The sequence below is a fragment of the Salmo trutta genome, chromosome 13, assembly GCF_901001165.1.
Source record: "Salmo trutta chromosome 13, fSalTru1.1, whole genome shotgun sequence".
In the NCBI taxonomy this organism is placed as follows: Eukaryota; Metazoa; Chordata; class Actinopteri; order Salmoniformes; family Salmonidae; genus Salmo; species Salmo trutta.
Window position 1 is genome coordinate 49,438,975 of NC_042969.1, and position 22,398 is coordinate 49,461,372.

Sequence of the window (22,398 nt, forward strand, 5' to 3'; positions counted from 1 at the left end):
AGGTTAGGAAGTGCAGCTCAGTTTTTACCTCATTTTGTGGGCAGTGTGCACATAGCCTGTCTTCTCTTGAGAGCCAGGTCTGCCTACGGCAGCCTTTATTAATAGCAAGGCTATGCTCACTGAGTCTGTACATAGTCAAAGCTTTCCTTAAGTTTGGGTCAGTCACAGTGGTCAGGTATTCTGCCACTGTGTACTCTCTGTTTAGGGCCAAATAGCATTCTAGTTTGTTCATTTTTCTTTTGTTAATTCTTTCCAATGTGTCAAGTAATTATCTTTTTGTTTTCTCATGATTTGGTTGGGTCTAATTGTGTTGCTGTCCCCCCCCCTCTCTCTCTTATCTCATGCCCCTCTCCCCACTTCATGTCTGCCACGTCAGGAAAATAAAGCTTTACAGTAATAATCCTTCACTCTAAAGGTGTGCTAGTTAGCTAGATTCCTCCCTCGTTTTCCGGGGCAAGTTCAACAGCAGTTCTCTCTTTTTGAATTTACTGAACAGCATAAGCTAAATCCTCTATTTGAATGTGTAGTACATTGACCAGATATTTTGTTGCAGCGTCCTAGCTTCTAGTTATTTATATCTCCCTCTCGTCCTGAAGAAGTAGTGCTATAGCTGAGTTCTGCTCTGTTTAATAAAAGGCGTGGCACGTCAGCGCTCTCTCGCTCGCTCTCTCGCTCACTCTCTCGCTCCAAGCTGTCCAAACTCATTTTTTTCCTACCCCTTCACCACCACCTCTCTCTCAATTCAGCTTGAATACCGACAAGCTATACTGGCACGAAAAGAGCCAATCGAACAACATTTTCAAAGCAATACACAATAGTACAGAAATGACTGACATGACTTTCTCACTCCCCCTCCATCCCTCTCTCTGTGCAGCGTGCCTGTTGCAGTCAGAGCTGGTGAACTACGAGCGTGTGAAGGAGTACTGCCTGAAGGTGCTGGGCCACCAGAGGGACCACTTCAAGGCCATGTACCGCGCTGGCATCGCCTGCTACCACCTGGGCGACTACGAATGTGCCCTGCGCTACCTGCGTGACGCTAAGAACCGCGAGCCCTCAGGTAGGCTGAGACAGTGCTGCCAGTCAGTGTTTTTCAATGTCTGCCAATAAGTCGAGAATCTGGTTTACTCATGTAATCTTACCAGGACATGTCACCTAATGCCAGCTACAACACTAACAATAATCTCCCCCTATCCTTATTTCTCGCTCTCTCTCGCTCTCCTTCTCCCTTTCTCGCTCCCCTCTCTCTCTCTCTCTCTCTCGCTCTCCCTCTCTGTGACACAGACACAAACGTGCTGCGGTACATCCAGTTGACGGAGATGAAGATGAGTAGGGAGGGCCAGCGGGAGCGAGAGAGCGGCAAAGAGGCCCTGGGCTAACCTTTGACCTTTTGGCCTCTGTCACTATGGCCTACTCTATGACCCATCCTACATCTCCTCTCTGACCTCCTCTCCTCCTTTATCGAGCCCAGTCTCGTTGATGACTAGCCCCAGCGATGCGCTGCAAACATGTAAAAGAACAGGGCAGAAAAAGCCCTGTCTCTCCCCCTCTCTTCTCCTCCTTGTCTCTCTTCTTCCCCCCAGGTGCTGTTGTTCTGTACCCAAGATGCCGACTGCCAAGCCAACAAAGAAAAAACAAGGCAAAGGGAAATGCTGTACTGTACTCATACAAAACAGTCATGGCTGTCTGAATGAAAAAAAGCGTAAAAAAATATATGAACAAAGAACATTGCGTGATTTAGTAGAAGTGTAATTTAAACAAAAAAATAAAGTAGAATTTCTTATTTTCTTTTTCGTTGTGAGGACTGAGGAGAGGTCCAGGGTTGGGAAAGGTACCAGGGGAGGGCAATGGAAGGAGTTTGGGAGAAAGGAAGAGGCGTGACACATATCAAGACGTTAGGCCAATTCAACTGTACACCCTGACCCCGCCCTATTACAATGGAGGTCTGAAAGCCGCTGTCCCCCCAGCCTCAGCCCGGCTAGAGTACAGATCAGGCTAGCTAGCACGCTACGTCTCTGTCTTTTTCATTATGGAATAGTCTTCAGACAAGCCTGCCTTTGCGCTCATATTCAATCTTCTTCTTTTTTGTTTTCAGCTTTTAGTGTCTCGTCTGAGTTTCTGGACTGTTTTGAATTCAAGGGCTAATTCAAGTGTTTGTAATTTGTCCTTTGATCGTTTTTTATTTTGCTGTTGATATTACATTGTACTTACTACTATCAGTTGTTATAAAGCAAAATGTGTGACCTTTCTCTCTCTGAAGAACAAAACAAACTAACTCCCCAACAGGCTCGCTGTTCTGCTGTTAACTGGTGTGTTTATGTGAACTGGTGTCTTGAATCTGTCGTCCATTCCCACCTGGAATGTGTTGTGTTGTCAGACTGTTACCCCCCTGCTTTCTAGCTAATGATGTCACTATGGAAAATAGCCAGTGGGATTGAGGTTCCAACAAGCACCCTTGGCTGCACAGAGTTCTCTTCTGCTTTCTACTCTGAATTTCTACTTCCAGGCCCTTTATCGCTAATGCTCACTCCTCCCAGACATCAGTGACATCACGAGACACTCTGGCCAGCGTTAGTGCAGGGAATCCGATCACAGATACTGTATCCTTCTGAAGTGTCTCAACCATCAACAAGGAGTGTGCCATTTGAGATTCCCATTTAATTGTGTATATTTTGATAGATATCAGTGTTGCAACAACAAAAAAATGTATGAAAAAAAACATTTAAAAATGTGCTGTCTCTGTAGGCAGATTACACAATACTAGTGCTAGACCAAGACAAGTGAGGATTGTGGTTGGGCCAAGACCAGCTAATGACATATTACACATACAGACCCATCATGCCACTGCATACTTTCTCAAGACAAATCCCATTGAGGTTGATAAAGCCTATAGGCTTGCTAGGATTTCTAGAAATACTTAGAAGTACCTGCCCTGTTCTAAGGAGAGGTTTGAGTTGACCAATGTTAAAGCATGAGCTTCATTTCTCCATCTAATACCATGGAACCCAGTTTCCTTCACCCTATGTGCAAGCCAAGCCCCTGCATGGTAATGTGTGGCTCAAGTGGAAGCCATTTTCAATCCAGATGCCAGGGATCATGTCTGATTTGTTGCTTTCTTTAACATTGCATGCTCCCTAAAAACGTGGAATTGGTTAATGGAGAGTCGGCAGTAAAGCCTGAAAAGGTATCTTATAGGTTGATTTTACGAGACTTATATGGTCCCATACAGAAAGGAATTAGGGTCAGCAGCAGTCATCTGCCTTGGCCATGGTGAGCCATGAGAAGAATTCCCAAAAACGTCAAAGGAGTGGATAATACAATATCAAAACCATAACAGTTCTCCTCATTTGCCTGTGACCTAATATGAGGGAAATTGGGCCCAAAGTGTGTCAATGAGACTCGGGAGAGGCAGCAGCACGATGCCTGGAGCAAACTTGTATGAGCCAGAGGCTCCACTGGAGAGGGAAATGGGCCAGCAGCACCACTAACGCAGCAGGAATGCCATGTCGCTCTGAAACTGTAGAGATTGGATTATGTTAAAGCAGCGTTGTGAAGAGGTTGTGGGGAGGTTAACACCTTGGTAGCAGGGTAACAGCAACATGGTGTGGAACCACCAAGAACTCTCTCTCTCTCTCTCTCTCGCTCTCTCTCTCTCTCTCTGATTATCATTCTCCACCTCTTGCCCCCGTCTCTCTCTCTCTCTCTCTCTTTCTCTCTCATCTCTCTCCCTACTTCTAGCTCATTTCAATTAAATTTGAATTGCTTTATTGGCCCAATGTAACAATGTCCATATTGCCAAAGCCTATTTTGGAAATGGATATGCTTAAAAATATTAACATAATACAAAAATGTATAATAATAATCGGGATTGTCAATGAAACAACAATCAGTAACAACAATAAGGGTGGGGGGGTGAGTATACCAAACATTAAGAACACCGTTCCAGGCCTACCGAGTGGCTAAGTCTAAGGAACTGCATCGCAGTGCTAGAGGCGTCCCTACAGATCCGAGTTCAATCCCGGGCTGTGTCGCAGCCGGCCGTGACCGGGAGACCCATGAGGTGGCGTACAATTGGCCCAGCATCGTCTGGGTTAGGAGAGGGTTTGGCCGGCCAGGATGTCCTTGTTTCCTTCACGCTCTAGCGACTCCTTGTGGCGGCCGGGCACATGCACGCTGACTTCGGTCGCCAGCTGTACGGTGTTTCCTCCGATACATTGGTGCGGCTGGCTTCCGGGTTAAGCAAGCAATGTGTCAGGAAGCAGTGCGGCTTGGCGGGGTTGTGTTTCGGAGGACGCATGGCTCTCGAACTTCGCCTCTCCCGAGTCCGTACGGGAGTTGCAGCGATGGGACAAGACTGTAACTACCAATTGGATATCATGGAATTGGGGAGAAAAAGCGGTAAAATAACATAAATAAACACCGTTTTCAGTTGAGTTCCAACTGTATATACAAAAATATGTGGCCACCCCTTTAAATTAGCCAATTTGGCTATTTCAGGCACACCCGTTGCTGACAGCCATGCAATCTCAATAGACAAACATTGGTAGTAGAATGGCCTTTCTGAAGAGCTCAGTGACTTTCAATGTGGCACCGTCAGAGGATGCCACCTTTCCAACAAGTCAGTTTTATGCCCTGCTAGAGCTGCCCCAGTTAACTGTAAATGTTGTTATTGTGAAGTGGAAACGGCTAGGAGTAACAACAGCTCAGGCGTGAAGTGGTAGGCAACACAAGTGTAACCGATGTGAAATGGCTAGTTAGTTAGCGGTGGTGCGCGCTAATAGCATTTCAATCAGTGACATCACTCGCTCTGAGACTTGAAGTAGGGTTTCCCCTTGCGTTGCAAGGGCCGCGGCTTTTGTGGCTGGATGGGTAACGTTGCTTCGTGGGGTGTCAGTTGTTGATGTGTGCAAGGGTCCCTGGTTCGAGCCCGGGTTGGGGCGAAGAGAGGGACGGAACCTACACTGTTACACAAGCTCACAGAACTGGAATGCCGAATGCGGAAGCACGTAGCTCATAAAAATCGTCTGGTTGAAAGACTCACTACGGAGTTCCAAACTGCCTCTGGAAGCAACGTCAGCACAATAACTGTTCATCTGGAGCTTCATGAAATGGGTTTCCATGGCTGAGCAGCCTAAGATCACCATGTGCAATTCCAAGCATTGGCTGGAGTGGTGTAAAGCTCGCCGCCATTGGACTCTGGAGCAGTGGAAACGCGCTCTCTGGTGTGATGAATCACGCTTCACCATCTGGCAGTCCGACTGACAAATATGGGTTTGGCAGATGCCAGGAGAACGCTACCTGCCCCTATGCATAGTGGCAACTGTAAAGTTTGGTGGAGGAGGAATAATGGTATGGGGCTGTTTTTATGGTTTGAGCTAGGCCCCTTAGTTCCAGTGAAGGGAAATATTAACGCTACAGCATACAATGACATTCTAGACAATTCTGTGCTTCCAACTTTGTGGCAACAATTTGGGAAGACCCTTTCCTGTTTCAGCATGAAAATGCCCCCATGCACAAAGCAAGGTCCATACAGAAATGGTTTGTTGAGATTGGTGTGGAAGAACTTGACTGGTCTGCACAGAGCCCTGACCTCAACCCCATCGAACACCTTTGGGATGAATTGGAACGCCGACTGTGAATCAGGCTTAACCGCTCAACATCAGTGCCTCCCTAATGTTCTTGTGGCTGAATGGAAGCAAGTCCCCGCAGCAACGTTCCAACATCTAGTGGGAAGCCTTCCCAGAAGAGTGGAGGCTGTTATAGCAGCAAAGGGGGGACCAACTCCATATTAATGCCCATGATTGTGGAAGGAGATGTTCAACGAGCAGGTGTCCACATACGTTTGGTCATGTAGTGTACCTCTCTGTCTCTTACTCTCTCAACTTCACCACTGTCGCTCCAAAACAGAACAGGAAAGCAGTAGTGTTGTATTAGTCCCTATGGCTGGCTAAGCTGGCCCTACTCACGCGTGGCCCTCTTGGGAATAGGTTTTCTCCTCATGGTCCTATCACCAATGCATCCGTCCACCATCCTGTTGTTGTCCCAATGTGCATTCTCGCTCCATGTCTACGGTTACTGTCTACACATAAAAACAGGTCATGGCTAAGTTCTTCCCACCCCTGCCCTAACATGACCCATTATGAGATAAACAATGGAATGACCCTGGACCAGTTGTTGTGGGCAGAATGTTACAACACGCTGTCTGTACAAATACAGATAGAGAGAGAGACATCCTCTCTACAGCAGTCTAGTTCTGAAAACATACGGCAAAAGCACAAACTGAAAAGAGGACTGGGAAAGTAAACACTGGTTCTGTTTTTTTAATCTCTTTCCTTTGATGTCATTTGAGGTACATGTTTGTCAAATGTCAAAGTCGTTTTTGTGGTTAAGAAACAATTGTGGGGAAAAAATACGTAACTGAAAAGAAAAACAAAAGGCTGTTAAAAGCTTTACTTTATTGAGTTATTTCATCAACTGATGAGAGAGCAAGTGAAGGGGAAAGTGAGTTTGGTATAAAGGCACCACAGGCTCTCTGTCACTGTGTCTGTCTGTGTAGATGTTTCAGTAAGATTTGTTGTCCCCTGTTTTGGGAAGGTCCATACACCTACTCCAGGAGTCTGTGAAACCCCCACAAAGTGACAGTGGATCTCGTTGAAGAAAGTGGGCGTTGGAGAACCGAACCAGTTAAACAGTAGAGGTTTTTTGGAGCTACGGCAACGAAGAACACATCTGTTTCCTTTCTTCTTCTTTTTCTCGTTTGCTTGTACCAGAGTAGGACTTGAAGATGAGTACATCATGGTTAGAAGTACATTTTCCCATTGGACCATGTGAGGAAACGTCCATTCAATATTCCAAATCCTAACATTGCAGGACATGATAACTGGTTACATTGAACTGCTAGCCCGGGAATGCACTATTGATTGGTAAATGAGGACTATAAATAAAGTTTAAAAGGAGAAATAATTGTGCAGCGTGATTGTCTTCAGGGTTGTCTGAGTGCATGGTGATACCTCACTGTAGGTGGTACACAACAACACACAGCCAGACACACACACACACACTTCTCTCTGCCCACCCCTCTCCCTCCCCCTGCTCCTCATCTCTTCTCCCTCCAAAGGTAATAATCTGTCTATTACTACTGACTGCCCTGCTTAATGGCTCCCTGAGCTCCAGAGAGAGAGGGGGGGGGGGGTGGAGGAGAGCGAGAGAGATGCTGAGAAACGAGTTGGAGGAAAGATGCAGGGGGAGAGAAAGATGGATGGTGCGAAGAGATATCCCACTGGGCACACACTGGTTGAAACAACGTTGGAATAGACGTTGAATGGACGTCTGTGCCCAGTGGTATAGACCTGCTGAGAGGTGCCAGGGGAAAGATGGAGGGAGAAAAGAGGAGGAAAGGAGGAGAGACATATTGAGATATCCACAGCGAGAAAAGAGCAAGAAATGGAGGTTGTAAGAAAGCACAAAGGAGGCAAAAAGACAACAGGAGAACAGGAATAGGAACAAACATATAGACGCAATGGGTGTGTGAGTGCGAACGTGCATGTGTGCGTGTGTCTCACAGGTGTTGTGCCTCTAGGTTTCAGACGGGGGACAGAGAAGCATTGTGATGCAGCTTCCTCGCGCTGGTGAAACCCGGAGGTGAATTGAGGATATACATGAGACCTTTCTAAACAAATCCTTATCGAGTCAAAATTTCCTCCATCGTCCCTTTTCCTCTTTTCTTTGTTGTTGCTTTTAATAGCACTGCCATGGATGTGAAGAGTGGTTGCTAGGCAACTGGCTGGCGTCTGGAACGGTGTTTGATCGGCGGCTCGCACTGACAGACAGTGAAATGGATCAGGACTGTGTGTGTGTGTGTGTGTACGTATGCGTGAGTTGACTGACATTCCGTCTTGCATCGTTATTTGTGCCTTCTAAGAAAACCTCTCATTTCGTTTTTCAGTTTCGATTAATATATTCATGAGTTCCATGTTTTTATTAACTCATGTCACAGATTAGCTGAACGAACAGCTGATGATGTTCTTTCATACTCCACACTGCTCGTTGCCATGAGCCCCGTTTATACCTGGTGCTAACATGCGGCCCATGTCCTGATGTTGTCCACATTTTGATTGTCCCCACATTTTTAGACAGGTGCAAACAATTAAAATACTTATTGTGGTCTGATTGGGATCAAGTCTTTCGGACCACCCCCTGAGGTAGTCAGAGATGCATTGTGTCTGGATATCTTACAAGTGTAGATGGACCGTGCTGCGTTTGGGGGTTTAGGCAGGGTTTCTGTGTAGCACGTTGTGACATCTGCTGATGTAAAAAGGGCTTTATAAATCGATTTGATTTGATCTGGACAGTGAAACTATTTCGATCATCAATATCCATCCCTCTAAAACCATTGACTTTTGGCATCAGTGTTTAAAAAAATAAATGAATAGATGTTATTTTGAAACAATATATGTTAAATGATTTGCTTACAGGGAAATCTGGTGACAATGCAGAGACAGTGGATAGGTAAGAGACATTTTAATGCCATGTGTAGCTGCAATGGCTAATATGTGGTCCCAATCAGAACGTTGACAAGATCAGGACCAATGACGCCCGTTAGCACCAGGTACAAACGGGGCTGTGAATGCATCTCTATTAGCCTGTTAGATTAAGTCAGGTGTCTGAGCTATTGAGACGTAAAGTAAATATATCAGGTATGTTTCATTGTTGACACGATGTTGGAATCACACATTAGACAACATTCCTACAGGTCACCTTCCCAATTCCGTCACAAAGGCAAAATACATCCTGCAGAGATCCTGTAGGACGTTTTTAGTCAGGGTGGTCTCATGCTCAAGGGGGGCACCATCTCGTAATACTCATAACAACAAGACAGAGGATAATGTCAGAGGATACAACGCCGCAGAAGAAAACCTGAAAGATACCGGTGAACAACTAAATGATTATCAAAAAGCACAACCTGTACCATACTTGTCCTAGTAAGTGTACTTGGCAAAGTAAAGGACAAAAATGATCGGCTTTGATGACATCTAGAGGAGGTTCACTGTTATTGCAGGCAGGCCTTTGTCCTGGTCACAGAGATCCAGTATAATGTGTGGTACTTGAAAAGAAGTGCTGTAAATGTTAAACTATTACAAAGCCTAGAGCTTGTGGTAGAATAGAATGTATAATATAATGTACAGAGAGTCAACCTTATGAATATAACTCCAGAGAGAGAGAGAGAGAGGAACAGCAGAGACAAAGCAAGCACCTCTCTTCCTCTTTTATTTGGTCATTCATTAAATCAGTCATCATCACACCTCAACAGTCAACAACAGGTCCCTCTCTCGTCCAGGTATCCCAGAACGTCACAGAGTGAGACAGATGGAAGACCTCCGCCCGTCCACACTGTCCACGAACGTCAGTCTGTAGGTTGCTTGCTTTTTCTTGGTTGGTCTGTGTTATATTAACAAATATATATATATACAGATATTCCGTAAAGAGAATCATAATAACAATAATTCATCATTATTTCAATTATAACAATAATTTTAATAAATACTCTGAGCGTTCTTAACCACACAAGGAGAATAAGGATGAGTTTGGCTCACCCCTCTACCTATGGGATTGACATCATCCCATACAAATAATAACACTAAACACACACACACACGCGAGCACACACGCATACACACACATACATACAAACACTCCCGCACACAGTCAAGTAAATACTTGTATGTAGCCTTGACCAACTGTGCCATTAAAAAGTGGTATTCTTCATCTTCTTTCAGAAACCAGACAGTATGGTGCTCTCATGGGCCTGCGAGAGAATCCAGACTTCTCTCGATTCGCCGTCCACATCCCAAGCACCTTGTGTCAAGTCCTTCACAGTCTGTACTCTCGTGACACGGACATATCAATGTCAATATCATGGCTCTTTAACCAAAGATTGTGCCCTTTTTCCCTTCAATGATGCTGTATCACTATCCAGTAGGTAGGAAAAGGAAGTCAGGGTTACGGAATGTGGGAATTAGTTTTTTTGTAGAAAACAGGTAGTATTCATGAACCATTTATTGCAAGTGGATTTACCCTCATTTCCCATGGCTCTCCTCTGCTCTCAGAGGACCTGCTGTTGTAGTAAACTATCTATATAACAGAGTGTATAAGGGGCTCTATACAGACCAGTGATGATGGTGAGAGAGAGGACGTTTGCTGAGAAACTCCAGGTTATGAGGACATAGAGTTTCCCATTTACAGCAACTTTCCCCAAATTCCTTCATTTTCCAGAAATCCTGGTTTGAGGATTCTCGTATTTCCTGCTTATTCCAGGAATCTTTCAACCAGGGTTTCTGGTAAACCAGGGAATTTTGGAAAAGTTACCGGACATTTTGCAACCCTATGAGGACCTAAGGTAAAGAATGAGGGGGAGAAAAGCATCCTGTTTTGGCTCTCTTACTACGGATTTGCTAGTTCTACAGTACATCCTTCACACTAAAATAACATGCGGTAACAAAACACAAGCACCCACACAGAGTACACCCATACAGACCCACAATTTGCCAAACCAATAGAAAATGCTGTGCTAAACAGGTTATGGCTGGAATGGTTCAAGCGTTGAGAAGAATCAAACTCATTCGCCTATACAGAGCTGAGGAAGCAAAGTCCTCTCCATTGTGCTGTGGAGCTTAAAATGGCTTCCCTGTTCCTGTCACGGCCTTTGGGGAGAGGGGGCAGGACAGAGACCATCCCTATACAGGAAGATGCTATGTGGAGGTGAGGGAGGTGGACATTAGTTCTATAGAAGGGGACGCTCAATAAGAGGGCAAACTTACGCACTGATTTGGAAGTTGCTCAGGATTTGAGCGTCTACCTACCATGACTACATGTAAATATGAAGGTGGGGCAGCAGGGTTCACATGGCACCCAGAGGTGCTCTCGTAACAAATCAGGGCACCCCCACAAAGCAACTATTAACATGGACACTTCAAGGGCACTCCCAAGAGTCAGCGTACAATGATTCCAACCCTGATGAGAGGCGTGAAGTTTCTACAGCTGGCAAAGCTTCAGCCCTAGTCTTTGGGGAAGGAGAGAGCAGAGCCAGACATGACACCTGTGTAGAGAGAGGCAGAGAGTCCACGGAGTGGTTGAGCAGAACGGGTCCTACTATTGGAAATGATGGATAGGGATGAGCACTTAGAAGTGTCTGCCTGGGAAGTGTAATGGCTTATATGTTCCTTTTAGAGGACGGGTAATATATACGAAAGGTTAGGAGGGCACACTGGTCACTAGGGCACTAAAGGTTTGGACTCTAGAGGCTGCGGAGTGGTCACTTAGAGGAATGTTGTCCCACACTGGGCGGCTTTGGAAGGGACACTAAGACAAGTGCTGTCCCGGATGCTTGGATGTGTACTAGGAGACTAGAGGGCACAAGGCTTAGGAGTGGACACTAGGAGAAGTACTGTTCGCAAAAGGATTGGCTACCAGGAATAAAGTGGGCATACTAAGGAGTCTTTGAAGTGTGCACTAGGAGTAGTGTTGCCCATATACAGTAATGTTGCAGAGTGTGGCTTAGCCGTAGTTCTGTCCACAGAGCTGTGCAGCCTGGTGCTGTTCACACAGGGGCACGGTGCCGTCCAGATCCTGTCCATCCACATCCATGTCCATGAGGTTGGGCCTGACCGCGCTGGTGCTGGCACTGCTGTCCCCAGAGCCCAGGGGACTGTCACAGCTGCTGCCCGGGGATGAGCTCAGGGTCCTGGACAGGGAGCCCAGCTTCCAGGGGTCCGGTCGCACCCTGGCTGGGGTGGGCCGAGGCCGGGGCGCGAACTCCAGGGTCTTGGGCCTCTCCAAGGGGCTGATGATGGTCAGGGGCTCCAGGACCGGGGCAGGCGGAGCGGGGGCCTTGCGGCGGAGGACCCTTGGGAAGAGGCTGGAGGGGTCAGAGAGTCGGGGGATGTCCAGGGTCTCCCTGTAACCTGAGAGAAGAGAGAGAAATACAGATACCAGAGGAAGAGAATAGATGGAGAGAACAGGGGAGAACAATACGAACACTTTGTTAACAGGGAACAGCTATGACAGGCCATGTCTTATTTTAGGTTCAATTGAAACCCCCTTCCCCCCAGTTGGGTCAAGTTGGCTGGATGTTCTTTGGGAGGGTGGACCATTCTTGATACACACGTGAAACTGTTGAGTGTAACGGTCGTCGTATGGAGTAGACCAAGGCGCAGTGGGTTGAGTGCTCATAGTTAACTTTTATTTGAGACACATAACAAAACAAAACAAGAAAACGAACGAACGCACAGTATTTCAGGCTACACACACAGCTATGCAAAAACAACTTCCCACAAAAGACAGGTGGAAAAAGGGCTACCTAAGTATGGCTCCCAATCAGCGACAACAAAGTACAGCTGTCCCTGATTGAGAGCCATACCAGGCCAAAACACAGAAATACAAAACAAGGATAGGGAACATAGAATGAACATAGAAATATAAAATATAAAACATACATCAAAACCCCAAAACACACAAAACAAACACCCCCTGCCACGCCCTGACCAAACTACTATAACAAATAACCCCTTTTACTGGTCAGGACGTGACAGTACCCCCCAAAGGTGCAGACCCCGAATGCACCATGAAACAAAAACTCACAAAATAATAACCCCAAACTAAAGGGAGGGTGGCCACCGTCAACGACGGTTCTTCTGCTACACCCCCCCCCCCCCCCCTTCCCTATCCTCCCCCCTACGGAGGTGGCTCAGGAGCGGGACACAGACCCCGCTCCACCACTGGCTCACCCCACTTTGGTGGCGCCTCTAGAGCGGGGTCCCTTGCCGCCGACGCCGGACAAGCGGGCGGCTCTGGCTGCGCCGGACAGGCGGGCGGCTCTGGTGGCGCCGGACTGGCGGGCGGCTCTGGCGGCTCCAGACTGGCGGGCGGCTCTGGCGGCTCCGGACTGGCGGGAGGCTCTGGCGGCTCCGGACTGGCGGGAGGCTCTGGTGGCTCCGGACTGGCGGGAGGCTCTGGCGGCTCCGGACTGGCGGGACTTGCAGTAGGCCTGGCTCTGGGCGCAGGCACAGGACTCACCAGGCTGGGGAGACTTGCAGGAGGCCTGGCTCTGTGAGCAGGCACAGGACTCACCAGGCTGGGGAGACTTGCAGGAGGCCTGGCTCTGTGAGCAGGCACCGGATACACTGGGTCGTGGAGGCGCACTGGCGGTCTCGAGCGCAGGACTGGCACCACCCGTACTGGCTGGGTGACCGCTTCCCCCTGGCAAATGCGGGACGCTGGCACCGAGAACACCGGCCTGTGGATGCTCGGCCTCGACACCGTGCGCATCACCCCATAGCACGGGGCCTGACCAGTGAAATGCTCGCCACGGTAAGCACGGGGAGTTGGCTCAGGTCTAACGCCTGACTCCGCCAATCTCCCCGTGTGCCCCCCCAAAAAACATTTTTGGGGCTGCCTCTCAGCCTCCACTTGCCGTGCCAGCCGATCCTCCCAGAAACGCTGTTCTGCCTTCGCTGCCTCAATCTCCTCCGGCGGGTGACGGTATTCTCCCGCTTGTCTCTAGGGTCCCTGTCCATCCAGAATCTCTTCCCAAGTCCATGACTCCAGATAGCTCCTCTCCAGCTCCTTATCCCGCTGCTTGGTCTTCTTGTGGTGGGAAGTTCTGTCACGTTCGTCGTATGGAGTAGACCAAGGCGCAGCGGGTTGAGTGCTCATAGTTAACTTTTATTTGAGACACATAACAAAACAAAACAAGAAAATAAACTAACGCACAGTATTGCAGGCTACACACACAGCTATGCAAAAACAACTTCCTACAAAAGACAGGTGGAAAAAGGGCTACCTAAGTATGGCTCCCAATCAGCGACAACGAAGTACAGCTGTCCCTGATTGAGAGCCATACCAGGCCAAAACACAGAAATACAAAACAAGGATAGGGAACATAGAATGAACATAGACATATAAAATATAGAACATACATCAAAACCCCAAAACACACAAAACAAACACCCCCTGCCACGCCCTGACCAAACTACTATAACAAATAAACCCTTTTACTGGTCAGGACGTGACATTGAGCGTGAAAAACCCCGCAGCGTTGCAGTTCTTGACACAAACTGGTGCGCCTGGCACCTACTACCATACCCCGTTCAAAGACACTTAAATATTTTGTCTTGCCCATTCACCCTCTGAATGGCACACATACTGTACACAATCCATGTCTCAATTGTACCAAGGCTTAAAAATCCTTCTTTAACCTGTCTCCTCCCCTTCATCTACACTGATTTGAAGTGGATTTAACAAGTGGCATCAATAAGGGATCATAGCTTTCATCTGGATTCACCTGGTCAGTCTATGTCATGGAAAGAGCAGGTGTTCTTAATTTTTTCTACACAGTGTATTGCTTCCTGTTCTTCAATTAAAAGCTCATAGTGACATCATGCTTTCCCAACACACTCACCTGCATGTAGGGGGAGGGTGGGTGGCCCTGGTGGGGGCGGCATGGGCATGCTGCCGTCCGAGGGGGTCCTGCGGTGCCCTAGGGTTTGGGCGCGGGGGCGTAACGCCCCATCAGAGGGGGTGCGTCTGTGCCCCCTGTTCATGGTTGCAGACACGTGGGTGGGCGTGAGGGACTGGTTGGGCTCCCTCTTGAAGCTCTCTGCCCTCAGATCCAGGAGGGGGTTAACAGAGGGGACGGGGGGCACCGCGGGGAGGGAGACGCCCACTCCGGGGGTCAACGCCAAGTCCTCAAGGTCCGAGGGAAGGAGGGATTTGGTGGAGTTGCAGTCTGAGAGGGAGGAGAGGGAGAGGAGGGTGACGGAGGGAGAGGGGTCCGTGCAGGGGAGAGTAGAGTCATGGTGGCGGGACAGAGAGAGGGACAGGGCGCGGCTCGGGGGAGAGGTGCTGCGGCGGAAGCGACCCGTTCGCTGGAAAAGGCTGTCCTTTTTCTTGCGCTGCTCCTCTCTAAGGTCCTGCTCGTCCTGTTGGACCTAGACACACACACGGAAACAGGTCAGTTCTTACTGGCATCTACTGTACAATCTACGGTTGCATCTGGCCAACTGACACACACACTAGACCCTGTCAACTCCCAGGTGTAGAGTATAAACCATTATTCAATGTATAAAGATAATCTCTACAGCAGGTGGCAGGATTGAGGATCTCTTCCCATGGTTTGGGTCATTTTGTCCTTCTGGGTGTGTTACAGACCCTTTTCCCTCCCTACAGTACCTGTAGTCTCCCCAGTTGTAGCAGGTCCAGCCCCAGACCTACAGAGGCCAGTAGGGAGGCACAGCCCAGCAGCAGCAGATCGCTCTTCTTCCTCTGGCTGCAGCGCCGCAGAGAGTCCTGGTAACCCACCCCGCTCCCCATCCCGGGCCCCACCCCGCCCAACGAGGGGCCTCCCTCCTCCACAGACCCGTTACTGCTGGGCTCTGGGAGCATCAGAGACCCGGGCGACTCCTCCAGCTCACAGTGCTCCTCTGTCAGAGAGAGAGACAGAAATATAGAGAAAGAGAGAGTGTGAGAGGGAGAACAAAGCATTTCAATCAGTCACGAATCCGACAGATTTTGTATCCATAGTATGTTTCACAATCTCTTTTCTGTTGCAGAAATGGTGATAAATGAAGAGACCCACCCATTTCATTGAGGCTAGAGAAGCCTGCGGTCATGGGGGCGTGTTTGGGAGATTTGCCCAGATTCGGGGCACTTGAGGACCACACCTTGCATCCGTCGCCCAGCGACTTCAACCTGCAAGACGAAGAAAACTGGGTCAATACTATTAACTGGTACTATACACCAAACACTCACCAGAATAATGTTCAGAGATGATTCTGATATGCAAATGCAAAATCTGAAAGGGTAGCAGGCAGGTAGGGGAATGGGCTATCAAGGGGTTGTTTTTGGACCATGACTTACCTATCCTCTCCGCCCAGTCTCTCTCTCTGGAGGGTGGAGCTGGGGCCCCAGGTGCGTCCCTTCTTTTTGCTAGCTGCCAGGTCCTCCTTCTTACACACGGCACTGCGGCCCCATGTCTTACTGCCGTCGCTGGGCGTCACTGAGGGGCTCAATAACACAGTTATGGTCATTACAACACATCATCAACAAATTCCTGTTGTGCCGTGAACATAACAAAATGTAGTCCTATTCACCTGAATACAAGATCTAGGGAGGGAATCCACAATATTGGTTCGGATTATATTGACACAATAGCATCCCCCCACAATTGAATGACTGGTATTAACTTTTGGTGTGTCTTTGGTCCTCCAGTCCCCCTCTCCCCTGTCTCTGTCTCCCCCACAGATCAACTCACGTCGTATGGCCCTGAGGCGGGGTATGACCCCTGGGCTGGCTGGAGGTGTGGTGCTCTCACTGCCCTGGGGTTTCCTCTTATCCACGCTCGGAGATGCCTGCACTGTGATCTTATGCTCAAAACCTGTGTACATACAAAACAGGGAGGGATTACAGTCAAATGATTGGCAGCAAGAATTCCGGTAACTTTCCCCAAATTGCTTGGTTTCACAGAAATCCTGGTTGGAAGATTCCCGGAATCCGTGAACCCTCCAACCGGTCTTTCTTAAAAACCTGTGGATTTGGGGAAAGTTACTGGAATTTTGCAATCCTAATAAGGATAGAAAGAAAAAATAATTATGACCTATTCAAGTAATAGGATAAATGCTTGGGTGCAATACCCTCCATCACACACCAGAGGGCAGACTGATGCTGTTGCTATCTCTGCCCAGCTTGAGCAGTCTGCTCTTCTTAAAGTGGCCCTTGCGCTTCTTGACCCTGGGCTTCTCCTGGTACATCTGGTGGATGATGATGTTCAGTTCACGCTCCACGATATCGATCTCTCTCTCAGCCAGCTCCTGCTCTCTCCTCTTCAGCTGCTCCTCCTGCTCCCTCTGCTCCTCGGCCGCACGAGCCAAAGCCTCCTCCCAGGAACGCAACTCCTACAGGAGAGGAGAGGGGCATATAGAACAAAAATGTAGATGTAGTGTTACAGCAACATAACACCCTATCGAGGATCTTCACGTTGCCAAGGCAACAGCACTTTCCCACTTGCACTTTGTGGGGGATGTTGACAACATTCCCACATGACCGTGGGGGCTCTTCTCACCTTCTCCTTGGCCCTGAGCTCGTCAAACATCTGCTGAATCTCCAGTCTCCAGTCCTCCTGCAGAGAGTGGAAGGACTCCAGGGGCATCTGAAACATGGCCGACTGTTCAATGGCCAGCAGTCGCATCAGGATACTAGTGAAGGACGGGCGACTGTGGGGGTTAGGGCTCCAGCACTCTGGGGATGGGGAGAGGAGGCTGAGTCAATATGACTTAAATGTACACTACTGTTCAAAAGTTTGGGGTCACTTAGAAATGACCCCAAAAACACCAGTCTCAACGTCAACAGTGAAGAGGCGACTCCGGGATGCTGGCCTTCTAGGCAGAGTTGCAAAGAAAAAGCCATATCTCAGACTGGCCAATAAAAAGAAAAGATTAAGATGGCAAAAGAGCACAGACACTGGACAGAGGAACTCTGCCTAGATGGCCAGCATCCCGGAGTCGCCTCTTAGCTGTTGACGTTGAGACTGGTGATTTGCGGGTACTATTTAATGAAGCTGCCAGTTGAGGACTTGTGAGGCATCTGTTTCTCAAACTAGACACTCTAATGAATCTGTCCTCTTGCTCAGTTGTGCACCGGGGCCTCCCACTCCTCTTTCTACTCTGGTTAAAGCCAGTTTGCGCTGTTCTGTGAAGGGAGTAGTACACACCGTTGTACGAGATCTTCAGTTTCTTGGCAATTTCTCGCATGGAATAGCCTTCATTTCTCAGAACAAGAATAGACTGACGAGTTTCAGAAGAAAGGTCTTTGTTTCTGTCCATTTTGAGCCTGTAATCGAACCCACAAATGCTGTTGCTCCAGATACTCAACTAGTCTAAAGAAGGCCAGTTTTATTGCTTCTTTAATCAGGACAACAGTTTTCAGCTGTGCTAACATAATTGCAAAAGGGTTTTCTAATGATCAATTAGCCTTTTAAAATGATAAACTTGGATTAGCTAACACAACGTGACATTGGAACACAGAAGTGATGGTTGCTGATAATGGGCCTCTGTACGCCTATGTAGATATTCCATAAAAAATGTCCAGCTACAATAGTCATTTACAACATTAACAATGTCTACACTGTATTTCTGATCAATTTGATGTTATTTTAATGGACAAATAATGTGCTTGTCTTTCAAAACCAAGAACATTTCTAAGTGACACCATACTTTTGAACGGTAGTGTAAATTCTCAAATAACAAAGTACAGTGGTTGTCTTTTAGATGTACACGTCTCCCCACACCACTGAACAGACCGCATTGCTCTGTAGCACCAATTGCCCTCAGATCCCAAACAATTGTTTATAGACATACAAATAATATTTCAAGTCCAAGGATGGGCAGAAGAAAATGAAAGAGGAGATGAAAGAGGGGAGAGAGAGATGAGTAAACAGAGAGCGGACACAGTAGAGGGGTGACAAAGGAGAGATTAAAGGATGAACAGGGATAAGACAAAGGAGAAGGAGAGAGGGATGAAGTGAGAAAGAGCATTAGGAATGCATGGAAATAGTGGAGAGAAAAGTGGAGCAAGAGCCTATGAAATCACCAGTTAGCTGACTGGCAGGGGAACCTACAGTCCTCTCACTCTGTCCACCAACAATAATAGACTGACAGGCTGACAGGAAGCCATCTTGGTTCTAATCAATAAGTGAAACTGGCCTGACAGGCAACTATCTTGGCTCTACTCAATAGGTGAAATTGGGCTGACAGGCAACCATCTTGGTTCTTACCCGCCAGCAGGAGTGCGAAGGGCTCGGGACAGGTGGACGGGACGGGCAGGGTCAGTTTGTTCATGGCCACTCCGTACGCCACGGCCAGCGCATCTATCTCACGGTACGGAACCTCTCCTGTTAGCAGCTCCCATAGCAGCACCCCGAAACTGAGGAGAGAGAGAGGGGGAGGTACATCTTAAAATCACTGGCACTGATCATGATTGTACAGGCTATTAATATATTAACTTAACACAACCTTTATGCTACCTACTAAACTCAGCAGAAAAAGAGACATCCCTTTTTCAGGACCCTGTCTTTCAAAGATAATTCGTTAAAATCCAAATAACTTCACAGATCTTCATTGTAAAGGGTTTAACTGTTTCCCATGCTTGTTCAATGAACCATAAACAATTAATGAACATGCACCTGTGGAACGGTCGTTAAGACACTAACAGATGCTGCAAGGAGGCATGAGGACTGCAGATGTGGCCAGGGCAATAAATAGCAATGTCCGTACTGTGAGACGCCTAAGACAGCACTACAGGGAGACACAGAGGAAAGCTGATCGTCCTTGCAGTGGCAGACCACGTGTAACAACACCTGCACAGGATCGGTACACCCGAACATCACACCTGCGGGACAGGTACAGGATGGCAACAACAACTGCCCGAGTTACACCAGGAACGCACAATCCCTCCATCAGTGCTCAGACTGTCCGCAATAGGCTGAGAGAGGCTGGACTGAGGGCTTGAAGGCCTGTTGTAAGGCAGGTCCTCACCAGACATCACCGGCAACAACGTTGCCTATGGACACAAACCCACCGTCGCTGGACCAGACAGGACTGGCAAAAAGTGCTCTTCACTGACAAGTCGTGCGGTTTTGTCTCACCAGGGGTGATGGTCGGATTTCCGTTTATCGTCGAAGGAATGAGCGTTACACCGAGGCCTGTACTCTGGAGCGGGATCGATTTGGAGGTGGAGGGTCTGTCATGGTCTGGGGCAGTGTGTCACAGCATCATCGGACTGAGCTTGTTGTCATGGCAGGCAATCTCAACGCTGTGAGTTACAGGGAAGACATCCTCCTCCCTCATGTGGTACCCTCCTGCAGGCTCATCCTGACATGACCCTCCAGCATGACAATGCCACCAGCCATACTGCTCGTTCTGTCCGTGATTTCCTGCAAGACAGGATTGTCAGTGTTCTGCCATGGGCAGCGAAGAGCCCGGATCTCAATCCCATTGAGCACGTCTGGGACCTGTTGGGTGAAGGCTAGGACCATTACCCCCAGAAATGTCCGGGAACTTGCAGGTGCCTTGGTGGAAGAGTGGGGTAACATCTCACAGTAAGAACCGGCAAATCTGGTGCAGTCCATGAGGAGGAGATGCACTGCAGTACTTAATGCAGCCAGTGGCCACACCAGATACTGACTGTTACTTTTGATTTTGACCCCTCCTTTGTTCAGGGACACATTATTTCATTTCTGTTAGTCACATGTCTGTGGAACTTGTTCAGTTTTATGTCTCAGTTGTTGAATCTTGTTCATGTTCATACAAATATTTACACATGTTAAGTTTGCTGAAAATTAATGCAGTTGACAGTGAGAGGACGTTTCTTTTTTTGTTGAGTTTATATATTGAGGATGTAAATTGCCCCTGAGGGTATGAATAGTTGAGTTATTGAAAGAACTGTAAATTGCCCCTGAGGGTATGAATAGTTGAGTTATTGAAAGAACTGTAAATTGCCCCTGAGGGTATGAATAGTTGAGTTATTGAAAGAACAAGGACACTAGCTACTGACTGTGGGTGTTGCACGTGCACCATACTGTGTGTACTACATGTCCCACAGTAAAAATAAATGAAAAACGGTACAGTTACATGACAGAGTGTTGTACCTCCAGACGTCGCTGCTCTTGGAGAACAGGGAGAGTTTGATGACCTCGGGGGCCATCCAGGCGTAGGTGCCCGCCGCGCTCATCTTGGTAGTCTGGTGCCACTCCCGTGCCAGGCCAAAATCTGTGATCTTCAGGGTCCTACCACCCAGATCTTCCCTCTCAATGGGCTCCAGGATCAAGACTGAGGAGAAGAGGAAAGAAGATGGCGAGAGAAGGGTGAGGCGGAAAGGGTTGACGGTGTGAGGGGAAAGAGCGACGGAGAGAAGGGAGAGAGAAACAGAAAGGGAGAGATGGGTTGAGTTTGACTGGAGGAGTAAAGGTACAGTGTAGGTCATGCATACCACTAGCTGTACTACAACCTGTCCTTCAACAGAGGCCCTTCTCCAAAGCACTTTACACATCACACCCTACCATCACATACATAGATAGAAGGTGTGGTTATTGACAAAAGCAATTCAGGTTAAGTGTGTGATTCAAGGGCAGTGCAACCTGGAAATTATCAGCCAGTATCTGACCCTAGTCACCTGGCCATATTCCTCTAATAGGCTATAGGCCATATCTGTCATGAACCTGTATTTTCCTCTGGTCTACACTCAATATGTAGCACTATTGGCTAAAGGTATGGTCATATCAGTGTTCAGGTCTCTGCCTCACCGACATTATGCACTGTACCCAGCACGTCCGTTTTGAGAATTTCCATACAATGAAGCAATCATTCCAAAGTCTCTAGGTGACTTGGCTGAGTCGTTCTTTCCTGTTGGACTCCCAGCGTTGGCCTTTCAACACTCTCCTCAACACTCTCCTGTCCTCTCTTCTCCCTGCACTTCCTCCTCCATTTCCGCATGAGGGCTGGCTATGGAAATATCTGGAGTGTACACTGTCCACAGTGCTGGGAGGGAGGGAGGGAGGGAGTTTGTACTTGCTTATCTACAGGCGTATGCAAAGGGAGGCGGGGAGAGGCACAGCACACAGCGAAGTCTTTGTTTAGACGCACACACACACACACACACATACACACACACACACAGAGAGAGAGAGAGACCTGGCTCACATGACACAGGTGTGCCTCTAAGATTCATTATTATGCTGACAGGCAGCTAGTGTCCAAACACACACAACTAAAAGGTAATGTCAAGTACAGTACATACAGTATATACTGAGTCTTCAACTCTTCAAGATTTGACTACATAATGTGCTTTTGTTAATCTCCCGATGTCTCCACTCTACATCAAATACCGTTCTCACATTTTATTTCAGGTCAGTCAACAATGTTCTGGGTTCAATGGCATGATAACATACTGTATATGTCACAAGAGCACTTAGGCAATATGGCCTGTCTGTCGGTCAACATGCACATTGGTGGTTGTGTGTTTGTGCGTGTGTGTGTGTGTGTATGTGTGTGCATGTGTTCTTCATGTGCTTGTTATGTTTCACGTGTGTGTGTGTATAGCCTCCACCCAAGTCTCATCTGAGGGACGGGGAATAGGGGACGGCTGCTGACATTGATAATAAGCCATTGTCATCCCCCAGCTCTCTTTTTCTATTTCAATACCAACTGTCTCTCTCCCTGTGAGGGACAGCTGTCTTCCCATTGCTGGATGGGCCCTGTGTGTTAGTGTGTGTGTGTGTGTGTGTGTGTGTGTGTGTGTGTGTGTGTGTGTGTGTGTGTCTATGAAAGATGGAGAGGGAGTAAGAGAGAAAGAGAG

At 47.9% G+C, this 22,398-nt stretch overlaps 2 protein-coding genes across 2 annotated transcripts in view; one reads left to right on the top strand and one right to left on the bottom strand.

Moving 5' to 3' along the window:
- ttc9b (tetratricopeptide repeat domain 9B) overlaps positions 1-2,280 on the top strand; it is a 30,888-nt gene extending 28,608 nt beyond the window's left edge. The window contains exons 2-3 of the mRNA XM_029772365.1: positions 875-1,057; positions 1,282-2,280. Coding sequence (XP_029628225.1) covers positions 875-1,057; positions 1,282-1,376 — 278 coding nt within the window. The 3' untranslated portion in view covers positions 1,377-2,280. The remainder of the gene's footprint in view (positions 1-874; positions 1,058-1,281) is intronic.
- Positions 2,281-9,215: 6,935 nt separating this feature from the next.
- map3k10 (mitogen-activated protein kinase kinase kinase 10) overlaps positions 9,216-22,398 on the bottom strand; it is a 33,885-nt gene continuing 20,702 nt past the window's right edge. The window contains exons 2-11 of the mRNA XM_029772366.1: positions 20,693-20,873; positions 18,821-18,969; positions 17,111-17,286; positions 16,697-16,943; positions 16,304-16,426; positions 15,910-16,048; positions 15,629-15,741; positions 15,223-15,473; positions 14,453-14,981; positions 9,216-11,957 (exon numbers count right to left, since the gene is read on the bottom strand). Of these exons, the coding sequence (XP_029628226.1) occupies positions 11,551-11,957; positions 14,453-14,981; positions 15,223-15,473; positions 15,629-15,741; positions 15,910-16,048; positions 16,304-16,426; positions 16,697-16,943; positions 17,111-17,286; positions 18,821-18,969; positions 20,693-20,873 (2,315 nt within the window). The 3' untranslated portion in view covers positions 9,216-11,550. The remainder of the gene's footprint in view (positions 11,958-14,452; positions 14,982-15,222; positions 15,474-15,628; positions 15,742-15,909; positions 16,049-16,303; positions 16,427-16,696; positions 16,944-17,110; positions 17,287-18,820; positions 18,970-20,692; positions 20,874-22,398) is intronic.